Here is an 18,253-nt window from a genome sequence, read left to right as displayed (position 1 = left end):
GGTTAAATCCAAATGGACATGCTTTGTCTCAAAAATCTAAATTCAATTCCTGAAAATAACCACTCTTTTTTCGCATGGAGTCAATCCAATCAGTTATCTCCATCCTACAAGGAGGAGAACTTCTGGCGTCAATCGACGTCAAAGATGCATACCTCCATATGCCTATTTCCTTGCTCACTAGTAATATCTACTTTTCAAGGTGGAAAATCTTCATTTTCAGTGTGTAGCTCTGTATTCCGGTCTAGCTACCTTGAGTGTTTACAAAGGTTCTGGCCCCTCTTCTAGCCAGATTAGAGGCCCAAGGTATAACGATTATGGTTTACCTGGACGATCTGTTCTTGATAGTCCAGTCAGTAGCCCGCTTAGACTAAAGTATGGTCACCACATTCAACTACCTAGAATATCTAGGTCGGTTTCTCAGCCTAGGAGAAATCTTCTTTAAAACCATGAAAAGGGCTAAGATACTTGTGTCTGATCATAGGTACACCCAGAAAAGGGTATTCTTGCCCCAGGCAAAGATCAGCGCCATAAATGAACTGATTTAGGTGGTCGAAGCAAGATGAATTCTTCTATTCAACTTTGCATGAGGTTGTTGGGAAAGATGGTGGCTTCATTCGAGGCCGTTCCTTATACTCAGTTTCATTCGAGACTGCTGCAAAACATTATCCTATTGGCTTGGAACAAAGGGTTCAAGCTCTAGATTCCCAATGTGTCTGACTCCAAAGCCTACGGCCACATCACCCTGAAAGTGCCCGATCTCGTCTGATCTTGGAGGCTAAGCAGGGTCGGGCCTGGTTAGCACCCGGATGGACCACTTGGAAATACCAGGTACTGTAGGCTGGGTACGCCGGAGCCTCAGTTTAAGGTTAATATCCAAAAATCTGCAAAGGGGAAAATCCTTCCTTCAGTTACTATGGAAGTGGCCCAGATCAGAAATGACCTTGCCCATTATCATTCTAGAAATTCAGGCAGAGTACTTGGTTCTGAGGGCATGAACGTTCAGTTTACGGTATTGTCCTGCCAGGATTCAATCTGACTATGCCACAGCAATGGCCTATATTAATCACCAAGGGGTCACAAGAAGTTGTGCGGCCCAGAGAAAGTTGAATCATATCTTATCTTGGGCAGAAAATAATGTACTTTGCCTATTGGCGGTCTTCATTCTAAGAACAGAAAATTGTCAGGCTGACTACTTGAGTCGCCAGCAGTTGTTCCCGGGAAAATGGTTCCTTCACCCCGATATCTTCCTGTCAATATGTCAAAGATGGGGGATCCCAGACATAGATCTGTTTACGTCCAGGTTCAACAAAGAAATCGATAACTTTGTGTCAAAAACAAAGGATCCGCTAGCATGCGGAACGGATGCCTTGCTATTCCTGTGGAATCGGTTTTCACTGAATTATGCATTCCCTTCTTTTCTGCCTGCGTCCACGACTTCTTTGCAGGATCAAGCAGGAAGAGAAGTCAGTAATTCTTGCGGCCTCCAGCGGGGCCCAAGAAATCTTGGTATGCAGGGATCGTAAAGATGACAGTAGAGGACCCATGGACCCTACCGTCATGGCCAGACCTTCTTTTGCAAGGTCCGGTATTCCATCCTACTTTACAAATGCTAAATTTAACGGTTTGGCTATTGAGACCCACACTCTGAAGAAACGTGGGCTGTCAGGTTCAGTGGTTTCTATCTTGGTTAATGCAAGGGAGCCGGCCTCCATAATTATGGAGTCTGGGAAGCATATGTCTCCTGGTGTGAAACCAGGGGTTGCACCCCAGGAAATAGGTCAAAGGTAGAATCCTTGACTTTCTGCAGTTGGGGTGAGAAATAAAGCTGGCCTTGAGTGCTTTCTAAGGACAGGTCTCGGCCTTAATGGTATTATTTCAATGACCACTTGCTTCGCTTTCTTTTGTTTGTAACTTTATTCAGGGGGTAACACGGCTTAATCCCCGGTTAGGTCACCCTTGAACCCTTGGGACTTGAATTTAGTTTTTGGCGGCATTACAAAACAGCCTTTTTTTGGACCGATACAACATATTCCCTTGGTCCTTTTTTGACAAGGAAACTATTTTTTCTGGTAACCATATCTGCTGCAAGAAGGGTATCAGAATTGGCTGCTTTTTCTTGTAAAGAACCATGTTATTATTGTTCACAGGGATAAGGTAGTATGGCGTCCTCATCCTAACTTTTTACCGAAGGTAGTATCAGGTTTTTATCTAAACCAGAATATTGTTCATTCTTCATTTTTTCCAGAACCCTGTTCTATGGAAGAAAAATCACTACATTCTCTTGATATGGTGAGAGCAGTCTACTTAAAGACAACTGCTCAGATTCATGAAACTGATTTTTTGTTCGTATTGCCTGAAGGTCCTAAAAGAGGACAGGCAGCATGGAAATCTACTATTCTAAATTGATTCGACAAGTAATCGTTCTAGCTTATGGTTTAAAGAGGTAGTTTCTACCCTCTCAAATCAAAACGCACTCCTCTAGGGTTGTCAGTGCTTCGTGGGCAGCGCATCACCAAGCTTCCATGGCTCAAATCTGCAAGGCCGCAACTTGGTCTTCAATCCATACATTTACCAGATTCTATCAGGTGAATGTAAAAAGACATGAGGCTGTCGCCTTTGGGGCGCAGTGTACTGCAGGCAACAGTATAAATCCTCTGAACTCATGGTGCCCTACTTCTGTTGTGTCCCCCGCCCTCAGTTGGCATTGCTCTGGGACATCCCACATAGTAATTCCTATAGCTCTGTGTCCCGTGATGTATGATTAAAGAAAATAGGATTTTTATAACAGCTTACCTGTAAAATCCTTTTCTTTTGAAGTACATCACGGGACACAGAGGTCCCGCCCCTCTTTCTAGTATACACGTTTATTGCTTTGCTACAAAACTTAGATGCTCCCGGTATGGAAGGGGTTATATAGGGAGGCAACTTCCTGTTTAGGGTGTGCCAGTGTTCAGCACCTGAAGGTGGACTATAACCCACATAGTAATTACTATGGCTCTGTGTCCCGTGATGTATTTCAAAAGAAAAGGATTTTACAGGTAAGCTGTTATAAAAATCCTATTATTACAGTAATTAATCACACATGCTTTTGGTTTATTTTTATATCCTAAATCCTCTATCCCTTATGTTAGAATCCCATAGATTATTATTCTTTTTTTTCCCATCAGCCGGCTGCTGATGTAAAAATAAAGGTTTGATTCATCATCTGCATAAGTGAGGTAGATAGAGGAATCCTCACTGCTGTGCTACTGTGCTCTGACAGCGGGGACTCCTCTGCTGTCAGAATACACTGATCAAGAAAAAATTACCAACAGTACCATTCAGCAGGAACGGCCATAGATGGAATTAAATTTGTACGGTGGTCCCTGCTGAACTGATCCAATTTCAAACCATCTGTGGCCAGCTCTAGTCCCTTGCTCCTTCTGTGTTGTGTTTTTTTTTTCTCCTAAGAATAAAGGCAAGTTAACTCGGGAGTAGACCCCTCGTACAACATAAAGAATCATTTGTTTACCTTATTGTACTAGTTCTGAGCTTTGTGCACACAGCCTATTTAAGTGAATTGATATGCATCCATTGTACAGATTCCACCGCACAGCCGAGTTTGACAGGTAGGCAGTAGGAATGGACTCGGGCGTGTTCAGAAACCCACCTGCCTGATCTCGCCAGGAAGCTGACACTGCACTAATCACAGGCAATGAGACATTTCCCGATCTGCAGCTGTACAGATCAGGAAACGTCTCACTGCCTGCGATTAGCCGTGTGCAGTGCCCGCTTCCTGGTGGGATTCTGAACACGGCCAAGCCCATCTCTAGTTGGCAGGAAAGGGTTCATGGAATTGGATGCACAGGCTCTGGGTGCATGCCAAACTCAGCTCTGCAGTTTAGTCGGTACAGCCGAGGCACAACTTAAACAGCGCAGAAACCACAGGAAAAGTCCACTTGCATGTGGAAGAAAAACAGAAAGAGATTTCAGTGATCAAGTATCGTATATACAATGGAGCGCGTGACTATTAGACATTTGCTTATCAGTATCTTACAGTTCACATGTGAAAAAGCATCTATTAGAAGTTACCTTTTGAAAACATTGCAGTATGAGTCCATTGCATATATAGATCCAAGGTCTTTAGCAAAGTGATGACATTCAGTCCTTGTAAACTACATTATGCAATTTTCTTACTCAATTTCCTTTAGATTTACCTTCAACCATGTAGTGGAAGGGTCTGCCTGATTGCATACAAATTGAAAGTGTTTAGGTTTGACCTCATATTATATGGTTTTGGTAAATCTAAAGAAAATTGTACGAGGAAATTCTATAAAGTATGGCCACCCCAACATTGAGCCTCCATTCAGATCTGCCTCAAAAACTGACAGGTGGATCTGATTGGAACAGCCATGTGAAATGACTCTTACTAAAACACTGATGTATAACAAAGCAATAAATGAGCCACAAAACAAACAACATAAAAAAATCTAACTTAAAGCGAAGTTGTCACCCCCCCCCCCCCCCCCAGCAAAAAAATTAAAAGTCAGCATCTACACATACTGTAGCTGCTGACTTTTAATATTCGAACACTTATCTGCCCTGGAATCCAGCGATTTTGGCACCCCAGCCAATGTTTCCATCGGCTCTCGAGTGCTCCCGCTACCATTCGTGGTAAGGGAAACCAGCAGTGTAGCCTTTAGGCTTCACAGCCGGGTTCCCTAATGCGCATGCACGAAGTGCGCTGCACTTTCTGAATGGGCGGCAGGGCAGGGAGGAGGGGCCGAACTTCCGAGTGGTCTTCAAAAAACAGGTTCCCGCCCCCCCAAAAGGTGCCAAATGTGGCATCGGAGGAGGCAGATAAGCGGAGTTTCCACTTTTGGGTGGAACTCCACTTTGGGGTTGAACTCTAGGCTAATATAAAAGACAAAGATTAATACAGCTCTTTAATAAGTCATCATTGAATTGACATTTTAGATGCAAGTGGTGTAGGAACCTGAATGTAACCCAGTATCAGTCTCTTGCAGTTCCTGTACAGCAGAGCTGGAGTGTGAGAGGAAGAAGCAGAACAAGGAGCCAATCCATTCATGTGTTGACAAGAAGCATGCTGATGGGAGTAAAAAGCAGAGTGACAGAGATGGGCTCATCACTTTGTTGCTTCTGCCAAGAGTCCACCAAAAATGATATTTCAGGAAGATAATGGCAGGCAGAATCACTTGCCTATCTCGTTGCACCTATACTATATGAGGATTCTTCAAAAAGTTTCTGCGCTTTTTTTAAACTCTATTAAATATAAAAAAGTGTGGTAACTTTTTGAAGAGCCCTTGTACTGTATATGCGGGCACGTTTTATGAATGCTCCATAAACATCATAGAAAACGATTTGCAAAGTTGGCCGCAGCCACTCTGCAACATGTAAAGTTGCCACTTTATAACCTTCCTGCTTTATTTAATAATACAAGAAACCTGTAGCAACCAGTCAGATTTCACCTTACTGAAGCAAAGGTGTATGGCTTCTGACCAAATAAATTAGTAAGTAGATAGAAAATAAAGTCTGCACACATCCCAATGCGGATGGTTAAATACAATGATGATTTTTCTTTAGCTCATTCATATTGATCTGCTGCGTACTGACAACGTGTTCTCTCTCCCCATAGTGGGGCTAAACCCTTCTGATGAAAGCTTTTGATTGGCTGTGGCAATGTTCCGCCAGCTTTCTTTCAGCACAAAGGCTCCATTCTTTACACCCCTCCTTGGGCTGTACATGCCACTTCTATTCCAAGAGATCTTTTTCATTTTCCTTTTCCTTTTGAATTCTCTAACAAAACCGCATGGATTCTAGTAGAAACAGTTTGAAACTTTTGATTGTGTATTCAGCTGTAGATACAGTAGGATGAGTCACTCCTGTGCAGCCCAAGCTTCAAAGTTACATGTCTGATAAAAGGATATATTATAGAAAATACTGCCAATGGTTTAGCACAAAATAATGTAACTGATTTTTGATTATTTGGTGACTGAGTGCACTTCTGACCTACCTTTCTACCTTCTTTCCAAAGGAAATGCGGGCTGGAGGTGTAGCCTGCAAACAGGTTTTTAAGAAGATTCCCCAGTGACGCCGACTGTGACTGTGAAAAAGAACGACCTCCATCCCAGAATGACATAGATTAACCTCTCCTCAGTCAAGACGATGCATTTGATTATTATTGTATTATTATAGTAGGGTGCCATTTGTGTGATTTTGTTTTATAATGGTACTTTATTAAAAACACTAACCTAACTCTGGTGCTTGTCCTGCTTGCTGTTGATTCTATGAAGAATGTTGTCCACACTATAAGCATTTCTATGATTAAATAGTTAAGGGCCTTCATGCCAAAAAGTTATTATCTCCGTTTAATATAGTGGTTAATAAGTTGTTAATTAGTACTTGGCTACCCACACCTCTGTACTCTGCACACCATGCTGTACAGTGTACACACCACACTGCTCTACTCTGTACACTGAGCTATATGACATACACTCCACACTGCTACCCTGAACACAATGTTGCATGTTCTATATTGCACACCACTCCACTGTTTACACTGTGCTGTATGACATCTATGCAATACTGCGCTTCTCCTGTACACTTTGATGTTCATCATACAATATTTGCTATAAAATATATACAGTGCCTTGAAAAAATATTCATAGCCCTTGAAATTTTCCATATTTTGTCATGTTACAACCAAAAACGTAAAGGCATTTTCATGGGATTTTATGTGAAAGACCAACACAAAGTGGCACAGAATTGTGAAGTGGGAGGAAAATGATCAATGGTTTTCAACATTTTTTACAAATATCTGAAAAGTGTGGTGTGCATTTGTATTCAGCTCCATTTACTCTGATACCCCTAACTAAAATCTAGTGGAACCAATTGCCTTCAGGAGTCACTTAATTAGTAAATAGAGTCCACCTGCGTGTAATTTAATCTCAGTATAAATACAGATGTTCCGTGAAGCCCTCAGGTTTGTTAGAGAACCTTAGTGAACAAACTGCACCTTGAAGGTCAAGGAAAGAATACACCAGATAGGTCAGGGATAAAGTTGTGGAGAAGTTTAAAGCAAGGTTAGGTCATAAAAAACTATCCCAAACTTTGAACATCTAATGGAGCACTGCTCAATCCATCCATCAAGAGTATGGCACAATTGCAAACCTACCAAGACATGGCCGTCCACCTAAACTGACAGGCTGGGCAAGGGAGCATTAACCAGAGAGGCAGGCAAGAGGCCCATAGTAACTCTGGAGGAGTTGCAGAGATCCACAGCTCAGGTGGCAGGATCTGTCCACAGCACAACTATTAGTCGTGCACTCCACAAATCTGGCCTTTATGGAAAAGAATGTAGAAGAAGGTGCTCTGGTCAGATGAGACCAAAATTGAACTTTTTGGCCTAAAAGCAAAACACTATGTGTGGCAGAAAACTAACACTGCACATCATACTGAACACACCATCCCCACCGTGAAACATGGTGGTGGAAGCATCATGTTGCGGGGATGCTTTTCTTCAACAGGGAATCTGGTCAGAGTTGATGGGAAGATGGATGAAGACAAATACAGGGCAATCTTAGAAGAAAACCTGTTAGTCTGCAAAAGACTTGAGACTGGGGAGGAGGTTCACCTTCAAGCAGGACAATGACCCTAAACATACAGCCAGAGCTACAATGGAATGGTTTACATCAAAGCATATTCATGTGTTAAAATGGCCCAGTCAAAGTCCAGACCTAAATGCAATTGAGAATCTGTGGCAAGACTTGAAAATTGCTGCTCAGACTCTCTCCATCCACTCTGACAGAGCTGGAGCTCTTTTGCAAAGAAGAATGAGCAAACATTTCTTGCTCTAGATATACAAAGCTGGTAGAGACATACCCAAAAAGATTTGCAGCTGTAATTGCAGGGAAAGGTGGTTCTACAAAGTATTGACTCAGGGGGGCTGAATACAAATGCACGCCACACTTTGCAGATATTTATTTGTAAAATATGTTGAAAACCATTTATCATTTACCTTCCACTTCACAATTATGTGCCACTTTGTGTTGTTTTATCACATAATATCCCAATAAAATACACTTACCGTATATACTCGAGTATAGGCCGTCCCGAATATAAGCCGAGGCACCTAATTTTACAAAAAAAAACTGGGAAAACTTATTGACTCGAATATAAGCCTAGGGTGGGAAATGCTACCAGTGCCCATGAAATGCAGCCTGCCAGTGCCCATCATGTACAGCCTATCAGTGCCCATGACATGCAGCCTGCCAGTGCCCATCATGTACAGTCTACCAATGCCCATTATGTACAGCCTACCAATGCCCATTATGTACAGCCTACCAGTGCCCATCAGGTACAGCCTACCAGTGCCCTTGAGGTACAGCCTGCCAATGCCTGGTAATGTGATGTCACGCTGTGTGTCAGAGCTGGATCTGAATCGCCGTGCAGCCACTGTAATGATGTCCCGCTTCCTATGACACAGAGCACAATGATTCCTAGCATTGGATCAGTGTGCCGTCTATCACAAGAGGCGGTCTAGGAGGCGGGACATCGTTATGGTGGCTGCACGACGATTCAGATCTCTGACACACAGCATGAGATCACGCTACCAGGCACTGGGGAAGCTGTAAATGACACTTGTGAGAAGAGCAGGAGAGAGGGGAAACTGACAGGTGCGCGCTGGGTTGATACATGTGCGGCACCAGGGGGATGGCCCGCCCCCTTTTTTGGCTTCATTTTCAGGACTTTTTTTTCTTAAGTGGGACCCTCACTCAAGTATAAGCCGGGGGGGGGGTGGGTTCAGCATAAAAAATGTTCTGAAAAACTCGGCTTATACTCGAGTATATACGGTACGTTTTTGGTTGTAACATGACAAAATGTGGAAAATGTCAAGGGGTATGAATACTTTTTCAATGCACTGTACTTCCAAAGAGTGGCACTCAGTTTTTCATGCTCTTCTTCTTTACTGCACCACTCTATATACAGTGCCTTGCAAAAGTATTCACCCCCTTGGCATTTTTCGGGTTTTGTTGCCTCACAACCTGGAATTACAATGGATTGTTTGAGGATTTGCATCATTTAATATACAGAACATGCCCACAGCTTTGAAGATGTTTTTGTTTTTTTTTTTTAATTGGGAAGCAAATAGGGGTGCAACGGATCAAAAAACTCACGGATCGGACCGTTCCTCGGATCAGAGTCACGGATCGGATCATTTTTCGGATCAGCAATAAAAAAAAAAAGACAAGACAAATCTTATTACACCCACCAGAGTTTTAGATTTCACAGTTATTTTCAACACAAAACGGAGCTTATATGCTTAAATACAGTATTTGTAAATCCGACGGACTGTTTAGATGTTAAATTTTAAAAGCAGCAGCAAACCTGCTAACCTTACGTGGTTGGTGACAGAACACCTCTGATTTTCACATTTAACTAAATGTTAAATGTGAAAATCAGAGGTGTTCTGTCACATTAGCAACCATGTAAGGTCAGCAGGTTTGCTGTTGCTTTTAAAATTTAACATCTAAGCAGTCCGTCAGATTTACAAATACTGTATTTAAGCATATAAGCTCCGTTTTGTGTTGAAAATAATTGTGAAATCTAAAACTCTGGTGGGTGTAACAAGATGTCCGCTTGCCCCCTTCTCACTCTATCATTACTGCGCAGGAGTGTGGGGTGTAGCAAGATGGCGGCGACAAAACATCACTTCCTGACGAGACAGCGGCCGCCTACGGGTGTACCAGGATGGCTGCCGCTCCGGAGCTAGGCCGAAGCTGTGGCCTTTCCTATGGCCGAGGCAGCGGAGTGCTCCGCGGATCGCGTGGTGTGCCGATCCAAACAAGTTGACCCGTTCGGATCACGGATCGGTTACGATCCGTTGCACCACTAGAAGCAAACAACAAATAGGACAAAATAACAGAAAAAGTCAATGTGCATAGCTATTCACCCCCCTAAAGTCAATACTTTGTAGAGCCACTTTTTGCAGCTATCACAGCTCCAAGTCGCTTTGGATAAGTCTCTATGAGCTTGCCACATCTTACCACTGGAATTTTTGCCCATTCCTCCTTGCAAAACTGCTCCGGCTCCTTTAAGATGGATGGTTTGCGCTTGTGAACAGCAATCTTTAAGTCTGACCACAGATTTTCTATTGGATTGAGGTCTGGGCTTTGACTAGGCCATTCCAACACATTTACATGTTTCCCCTTAAACTACTCAAGTATTGCTTTAGCAGTGTGTTTGGGGTCATTGTCCTGCTGGAAGGTGAACGTCCATCCTAGCCTCAAATCACATACAGAGTGCTACAGGTTTTGCTCAAGAATATCCCTGTATTTAGCACCATCCCTCTTTCCCTCAACTCTGACCAGTTTCCCAGTCCCGATTCCTGAAAAACATCCCCACAGCATGATGTTGCCACCACCAAGTTTCACTGGTGGTTCTTTGGGTGATGTGATGTGTTGGGTTTGCAGCAGACATAGCGTTTTCTTTGATGGCCAAGAAGTTCAACTTTAGTTTCATCAGACCAGAGCACCTTCCTCAATACATTTTGGGAGTTTCCTACATGCCTTTTCGCAAACTTAAAACGTGCCATTTTGTTTTTGGCTGAAAGAAATGGCCTTCTTCTGGCCACTCTGCCATAAAGCCCAACTCTATGGAGCGTAAGGCTTATTGTCGTCCTATGTACAGATACTCCAGTCTCTGCTGTGGAACTCTGCAGCTCCGCCAGGGTTACCTTAGGTTTCTGTGCTGCCTCTCTGAGAAAGGACTTGTCCTAAATTCACTTCAATTATGTATGTATGATCTCTATCACATGTGCTACTTCCCCTTGGATTAAATGTATTGGAACATCCGCAAGGTAGCCTAAAGGACTGCATATAGGGTTTTCTCCATATACAGTATATTGTGCTTAGAGGCTTAGCTTGGTGATAAAGGCTGGTGGTCCCATCAATTGTGGCCAAGAAAAGGCAAGTTGGGGTATCCAACTTATAGGTGTGGGGAATAACCCCATATTAATCTGTTTCACGTTGCCTCCCTCACACAGGTATATGTAGTGCAAAGTCCCAATCACGCATATGTGGTATTCCTGATCCAAAGGAGGTTAGTGTGTATGAATGGAAAGATGTCTCTCACACAGCATGCTCTCTCTCCCTTGCAGGTGTATCCGCTCAACAAGCTCAAAGATAGAGTTGGGTCATACTCTCCATAATATAGAGATCATACCTGTCCTTAATCAGTTCCATCAATGTAGCACATTCACATGTATGGTATCACATATACAAAATTAAAAAGATGTGAATGGTGTCCTCAATGCTTATCCAATATGACAGATAGATTGCAGATTGCATCAAAATATCAAGCTCTTTCTTTGTGAACAAACACTCATATGGATAAGTCCTTAACAAGGCAAACAATACTTATCAAGTATGCATGAGGTCATCCTTGCTGGGTGAAGCCGTGAGCTGTGGGTGTAGGTAGCAGAAAAGAAGCCTGATCAGTTTCGCCAGGGGTCATGGCTGCTTCAGAACTCTTCTCAACTCGTATGAATCCAGGTGAATGCGACATATGATTAATAAATCCTAACTCCAGCATTTTTAGATAGAATGAAAAAATGGTTAAAACTTCTTTTAGGTATTTATTGCAGTCTGCATCCCCATTGGGTATATTTCCTTTTATTGCCTGGTCTAACATGTCAGACAGAGTGGCCATGGGGAAATGACTCCAGTGGAAACACAGGTAGCATTAAAGCTAAACTCTGGGCACAAAAACTTGCACTTAAAGAATTCCAGGTATAGAAATGTTTACATTTGGGCTTTGATCATTGTAACTATGCATATACCATACCTGTGGGATCATTATAAAGCCAGAAATCACTGTAGTAGAAAATACTACTCCAGTGATCTCCACTTGCTTCTGGGTCCCATGCTGAGCGGCTGGCCTGCTGCAATGTGAACACAGGAGGCTGCCCGCTCGGGACAAGTGCCATTTATAGAATGCTTTGCATTTTGTCAATAAATGCAAAGCATTCACTTATCCGACGAGGTTGAGAGAGTGATGTTACGACCTAACCTTGTCCAATCGTTCATGTGCTGTGGCAAGGCGGCAAGGAGGGTGGGCTTTAATGCCTTACACCGCATATCAAAATTTTTGTGCTGAGAGCATGCTCCCAGTACAGTGACTGAGCTGTTACTGGCCACTCTTAGTCTCTGGTTATGATTGGAAGCTGTCGGGATGGACTCCTGGTCATGTGAACACTGGCAGCCAATCACAGTGATCACATGATCAGGAAGTCCGTCCTGCCCCCATTATAAAGCTCTAATTAAAAGGTCACCGGGATTGAATGGGGTTAACTTTGAAAGCCATGCTATTTAATTTCTGTTGAGGACCAAGCAATTGCTCTAGTAGAGTGAACACTATCCTGGATATGTGTATGTGGCCAATATTTATAGTCCAGTAAAAAAAAAAAGATGTTTTGTTCTGCTATTAATATAGAACTGGCTGAAACCAAATGGCCACTCCACCTGCCTACAAATACAGTACATGGGCATGCCAATTTTTCTAGAAAATGCCACATTGCCAGCCCAGACTGAGAACTGCTCCCATATAGTCAGGTGTTGTATTAAGTCAATGAGGCCAACAATCAATTCTGATCGAGGAAAACACAAGTGAGCATGAAAGTTTTGATGCCTTAGACCCCTTTCACCCTGGGGTGGTTTTCAGGCGCTTTAGCACTAGAAATAGCCTTTGCTAAGCACCTGAAAACCGCCCCCCATTCATTGCAATGTGACTATTCACACTGGGGTGGTGCATTTGCGGGACGTTACGAAAAGTCCTGCAAGCAGCCTCTTTGGGGCAAGTTGGGAGCGCTGTATTTAGTGCTCCTAAAACGCCCTGCCCATTGCAATGAATGGGCAGTGCTTCCAAAACGCCTTAAAAGCGATTTGAAAGCACTGCAATACGGGAGCTAGAGGTGGAAAAGCGACACTAAAACGAGCAGCCTTTTTCACGTTAATGGCTGGCCCTGTGAGTGTGAAAGTAGCCTTAAAGCGTTTTTAAAGCGTCACAGAAAAGGGAGTTTTTAATCCTTTTTTTAGGATAAAAACCGCCCCGTTAGCAGCCGAAATAGCGCCGCTAAAATAAGCGGCGCTTTAGCTCTAACGGTGGGCGCCGTCAGTGTGAAAGTAGTCTTAGTGGTAAACACATTTCAAAAGAACCAAAAATATTTTCAGCTTAATGGTTCATATTTGAACAATACAATAATGTTAAATAGGTGTCAGCAAGAAGATTTTTATGCCAACAATCCCTTTTAACAAGTTCCTGTGTGTGGCAACAATGGCTGAGGTTATTGGATGTGCTTTGCTGCAAAGTGCAAAGTTAAAAGATTAGATAAGCTTCCATTTTATATCGACTATCTAAAGACTCAACTCATGCTGATAGGGTTTGAAGTTTTTTGTTCAAGTCCAATAAAATATTATCAAGTAGCTTCAATGATCAAAGAAGGTAAATATATTAAAGATTATGAAATGGTTACCTTCAGTCATTTCAGCAATGTAAGGCTGCATTCCCACTTGAGCTCAGTGTCTATGGTTGATTTACAGGCTTTTTTTTTTTTTTGCGTTTGTAGGGGTGTTTTTGCAGACGTCTGAAGCTTGAGCATATTAGAAAAAAAAAGTATCCTTAGCCAATGGAAAGCTAGTTACTAGAGGAAAAAAATGTGCAATATGTATGGTTTCGTGCATGTTGGCATGTTTTCAGATGCTCCCATTAAAGTCTACTGAGGCAAAATGCTTGAAGCTTGTTGCTCAAAAGAAGCTTATGCCGTTTTTCGAGCTGCAAGCTTCAAGCGACGCTGCGCTCAGGTATAAACAGGCACAACTGGGGACCATGAGATTTTGGATGTTGAGAGTTTTGAAGATTCAAGCTACAAAACACTAATTTCTCTCTGGGGCCTGAGTGTAGAGCTATTGCAAAGCACACGGACACATTTTAGACTCTGTATCTGCCCAACTGTTACAATACAAATGTTCCAGACCAACTTACTTGGTGATAAATGGCCCATATACATTCTTCTCAGGGTGAAGGTTAGTTAGAATAATGGGTGCCTGTCACTTTGCTTTGGGTTTTGAAGGTTTTATTGCACATGTGCATGAAGAGAATGGAAGAATGGGTGAAGGGAGCACTAGAAACCTGCAACTGTCCTCTCAAAACACAGTCTCTGACCTTATTGCTTGTCTCTCTAGCTCAGTGTTTCTCTACCTTTTTTCAGTTAAGGCACCCTTTAAAATTATGCACAATCTCGAGGCACCCCCATTAAAAATGTAGGACATTCTAGGACATCTAGGATACCCAACATTAGAGGTAATGTATTCTTCCAAAGCAAACACACCTTTGCACACTCATACTGACTAGTATCCATTGTTTCTCTTCTCCCAGTTCCTCTCCCTCACTCAGCTAATGTGACCCCAGTGCTGATGAAGAGGAGCAAGAGAGGGGCAAACAAGGATGCGGTGGAGGCGCCCGGCATCCACCTTATCAATTGACATCATTGGTTATTAGGATGCTGGCGGCTAGAAGGTTGAAGAAGTTTGTAACGGTGCACAATTAAACCTGTGGCTTTGTGTAATTAAAAGGCGGGCTTGATCCACCCACTCGCTTGTGTGCAATTTTTGGGCAATTTTTAGGCATTTAGCCAAAACACCCCTGACTAAACCTCAAGGCACCCCAGGATGCCTGGGCACCCTGGTTGAAAAAGGCTGCTCTAGCTTTCTGGGTCCCCCTCTCTCTAAGCTATGCTGGCCTGACACTGAAAGTTAGAGATGACTCTCTGACATCTGAGGTTCAAGTGGTAAGTAAGACTATGAGCTTCAAGGCAGGACAGCAATGCAAAGGTTTCGGAATTTCATTCCTACTCAGAAGTCTCTCTCATGTGAGGGACCTCTGCAGTCCTAACTTTTCCATCAAACAGTGGACTAAGGCCTCATTCACACAAGGTGGATCTGTTTCAGCAGAATCCACCAGCTCAGCAGGAGATCTCTCCGTTGATCTCCGTTGAGCTGGCGGATGACGGGTCCGTCTCTGCTCACTGAGCGGGGAGGGGCCTGTCAGAGCACCGCTGATTCCTATAGAGAGATCAGACGAAAACGGAAAGCATGTCCGTTTCCATCAGATGTCATCCGATCCGCCAAGACGGATGGCGAATGCACATGCTGACATCCGTCTCCCCGTAGGAGTCAATGAATGGCCTGCTCAGATCCGCCTGAAAAACGGACAGGCGGATCCGAGAAGGCTTGCCGTGTGAAAGGGGCCTTAGACTATAGGCTTTTTAGTCTTCCCTGTCCACTCATCTGTAGGTGAGTTTATTAGCCATCATATACTGTATGCTTTATGACCTTTTTCTTTTTCGTTGACTGTTTTGATGTAACTCATGTGGCCTGCAGACCCCTCTGAAGTGACCCACAACCTCCTGCTATATAATGGCTGGTAGGCAAGCCAAGATCACGGGTTCCCGACTCATCATCGGGAACCCATGATCTTGGCCTGCCTACCAGCCATTCTATAGCAGAGATTCTCTCTTGAGAATGGAGCTGGTGGTAGAGGAAGTGTGCGGCTCCAGTAGAGAGCAGATCCGATGCTTCCTGTATAGTGTCGGCTCCTTTCACAGGCACAGTGATACCAAATGCACTCCGCCTGTGACAGCAATTGCCGGCGATACCTGCAGGGTGATTCCTGAAGATAAGGGTTTTGTTTGAAGTTCAGTTTTTTTTTATTATAATCACATAGCAATGGGCATATCTGTTCTAGTTCTGCACTGGTTACTCTGGGCTGCTTTCAAATTGATCCACTGGTGCAGAGCAGCGCATGTGCGAGTTACCTGCACTGAGCCATAAAGTTCTGTCTCTACCTGCGGGTTTGGTGCACTTTTTTTGCACTTTTTTCCAGCGGTGCAGGAAAAAAACGCAGCGCATCAGTGTGATAGCAGACTTAGGCACCTTTCACGTGATAGATCCCATCAGGTCCGCCTGTCTGTTTTTCATGTGGACCCAATCAGATCCTCCATTCACCTTCATGGTGGACCTGTGTCCTTTTAAACATGTTTACCGCCAATATGATCTGCTTAAAACAACATAAGGGGATCTGTCCCCTTCTGTCTGGAAGGATTGGATCGGAGGGCCCATAGAGTAGAGCGGCTGTGTCCATGTCCGCTCTGCACATACAGTGTGGACACAGACCTGTCATCCGCCCGCTCCACTCATTGTGGCCCGCAAACTCTTAGAAAATTGTCGCTTAAGTGGCCCTCGTTCAAAAGGTTGGGAACCCCTGCTCTAAGCTGTATCTGTATCTGCAGTAGTGTTTAGTATTTTGGCTATAGCTGGGTCCATAACCTAAGGGAAAGCTGCTGTAGATATGACTTAGCAGTGAACAATGGCTGGCCCCTTCTTGTTTTTGTTTTTTTTGGAAAGCAAAAACAGGAAAAAAACATCATAACCATTTAGTTCCACTAAAAAGAACATACATTATGCAAGCATTAAACAACACTACTAGTCTACCTAGTGGCAAAACTTTACATCGTTGTATAATGAGAATGGTTGTTTCACTATTCCTGTGTTAACAGCATGCTGACAAGCTGCATGAAAAATATTGCTGTGTTTCATCTATAACATTTCTTGTTTGCTGACTGGTTGCCTATTAACCCCATTGCCATAGGAGACCTGGTTTATGGGCAAAAACTTATTGGAACCATCTACAGTGGAATGGGAATCATGCTGAAGGTATAAAGCAGTACTAAACCCAAAACCAAACATTTATTAGATTGCAGCTTATCAGTTCTTATATTAGATGACTGCTTTATTTTTTTTAGACTTTCCTTTATTTTCACCTAATGATCTAGCCAGTAAGTCTGTTGTTTTTCAACAGAACAAGCTGCAGATGTGGCAATTAGAAGATTGGGAAACACTATTTACCACTTACATGGGTGCTTACAAGAGCCAAGTATTTATTTATTTATGTAAGACCTTTATCTCAAAAGGAAAAAAACTGTTTCTGTAGCTGTTTAAAAAGTGTGAGCTTAAGTTTGGTTTAACCGCTTGTTCTACTGCGGCAACATGGCTCGGTTGCGCGAATCGCCATTATGTTACGTCGCTTCCTTTTTTGGCCACTAGGGGCGCGCGCACCCCCTGCTCGCCCACAGAGCCGATGCGAGTGCCCGGCCGTCGCGATCACTGCCGGGCTCCCGCGATCGCTCGGGGCTCAGTTTCCGGTTCTCTGAGGGGAGAAGAGACAGATCGTCTGTTCAAGCAGAGTATGAACAGCGATCTGTCATCTCCCCTGCACAGTCCCCATCCCCCTTCAGTTAGAACACACACTAGGGAACACAATTAACCCTTGACTGCCCCCTAGTGTTAACTCCTTCCCTGTCAGTGACATTTTTACAGTAATCAATGCATTTTTATAGCACTGATCGCTGTATAAATGGCAATGGTCCCAAAAATGTGTCAGAATTGTCTGACGTGTCCGCCATAATGTCGCAGTCATGATAAAAATCACAGATCACCGCTATCACTAGTAAAAAAAAATAATAATTATAAAAATGCCATAAATCTATCCCCTATTTTGTAGACACTATAACTTTTGCGCAAACCAATCAATATACGCTTATTGTGATGTTTTTTACCAAACATATGTAGAAGAATACATATCGGCCTAAACTGAGAAAAAAAATGTTTTTTTAGATATTTTTGGGGGATATTTATTATAGCAAAAAGTAAAAAATATTGGGTTTTTTTCAAAATTGTTGCTCTTTTTTTGTTTATAGCACAAAAAATAAAAACCGCAGAGGCAATCAAATACCACCAAAAGAAAGCTCTATTTGTGAGAAAAAAAGGACGTCAATTTTGTTTGGGTGCATTGTCGCACGACCGCGCAATTGTCAGTTAAAGCGAAGCAGTGCCGAATCGCAAAACGTGCTCTGGTCAGGAAGGGGGTAAAACCTTCCGAGGCTGAAGCGGTTAAATTTGCTAGTGTATCTGAATCTACTAGTACATCTAACACTACCCTATCCCCAGAATGACATTTCTGCTCTCTAAAGGTGTCTCTATTGCTCATTCATCCAGAGTGTAGACACCCTAATACAAGAGGTGTATTACTGGCAGGATCGGGTCAAAACAGGGGAAAAAAGCCTAAAAATAAAGAAAACTAATGCAGCCACCAAATCTGATTGGTAAGCTGCATGCTGCTCACTCTGAGAGGACCTTGA

General features: G+C 43.1%; 1 protein-coding gene and 1 pseudogene across 1 annotated transcript in view; both read left to right on the top strand.

The window, feature by feature from the left end:
* LOC141139551 (retinol-binding protein 1-like) overlaps nucleotides 1-6,255 on the top strand; it is a 65,407-nt gene extending 59,152 nt beyond the window's left edge. Inside the window, exon 4 of the mRNA XM_073625806.1 lies at nucleotides 6,035-6,255. Within this exon, the coding sequence (XP_073481907.1) occupies nucleotides 6,035-6,091 (57 nt within the window). The 3' untranslated portion in view covers nucleotides 6,092-6,255. The remainder of the gene's footprint in view (nucleotides 1-6,034) is intronic.
* On the top strand, nucleotides 725-840 carry LOC141141701 (5S ribosomal RNA; annotated as a pseudogene).
* Nucleotides 6,256-18,253: the final 11,998 nt, after the last annotated feature.

Source organism: Aquarana catesbeiana, linkage group LG04, assembly GCF_042186555.1.
Source record: "Aquarana catesbeiana isolate 2022-GZ linkage group LG04, ASM4218655v1, whole genome shotgun sequence".
In the NCBI taxonomy this organism is placed as follows: Eukaryota; Metazoa; Chordata; class Amphibia; order Anura; family Ranidae; genus Aquarana; species Aquarana catesbeiana.
This window is presented reverse-complemented; position numbering and strand designations above follow the sequence as displayed.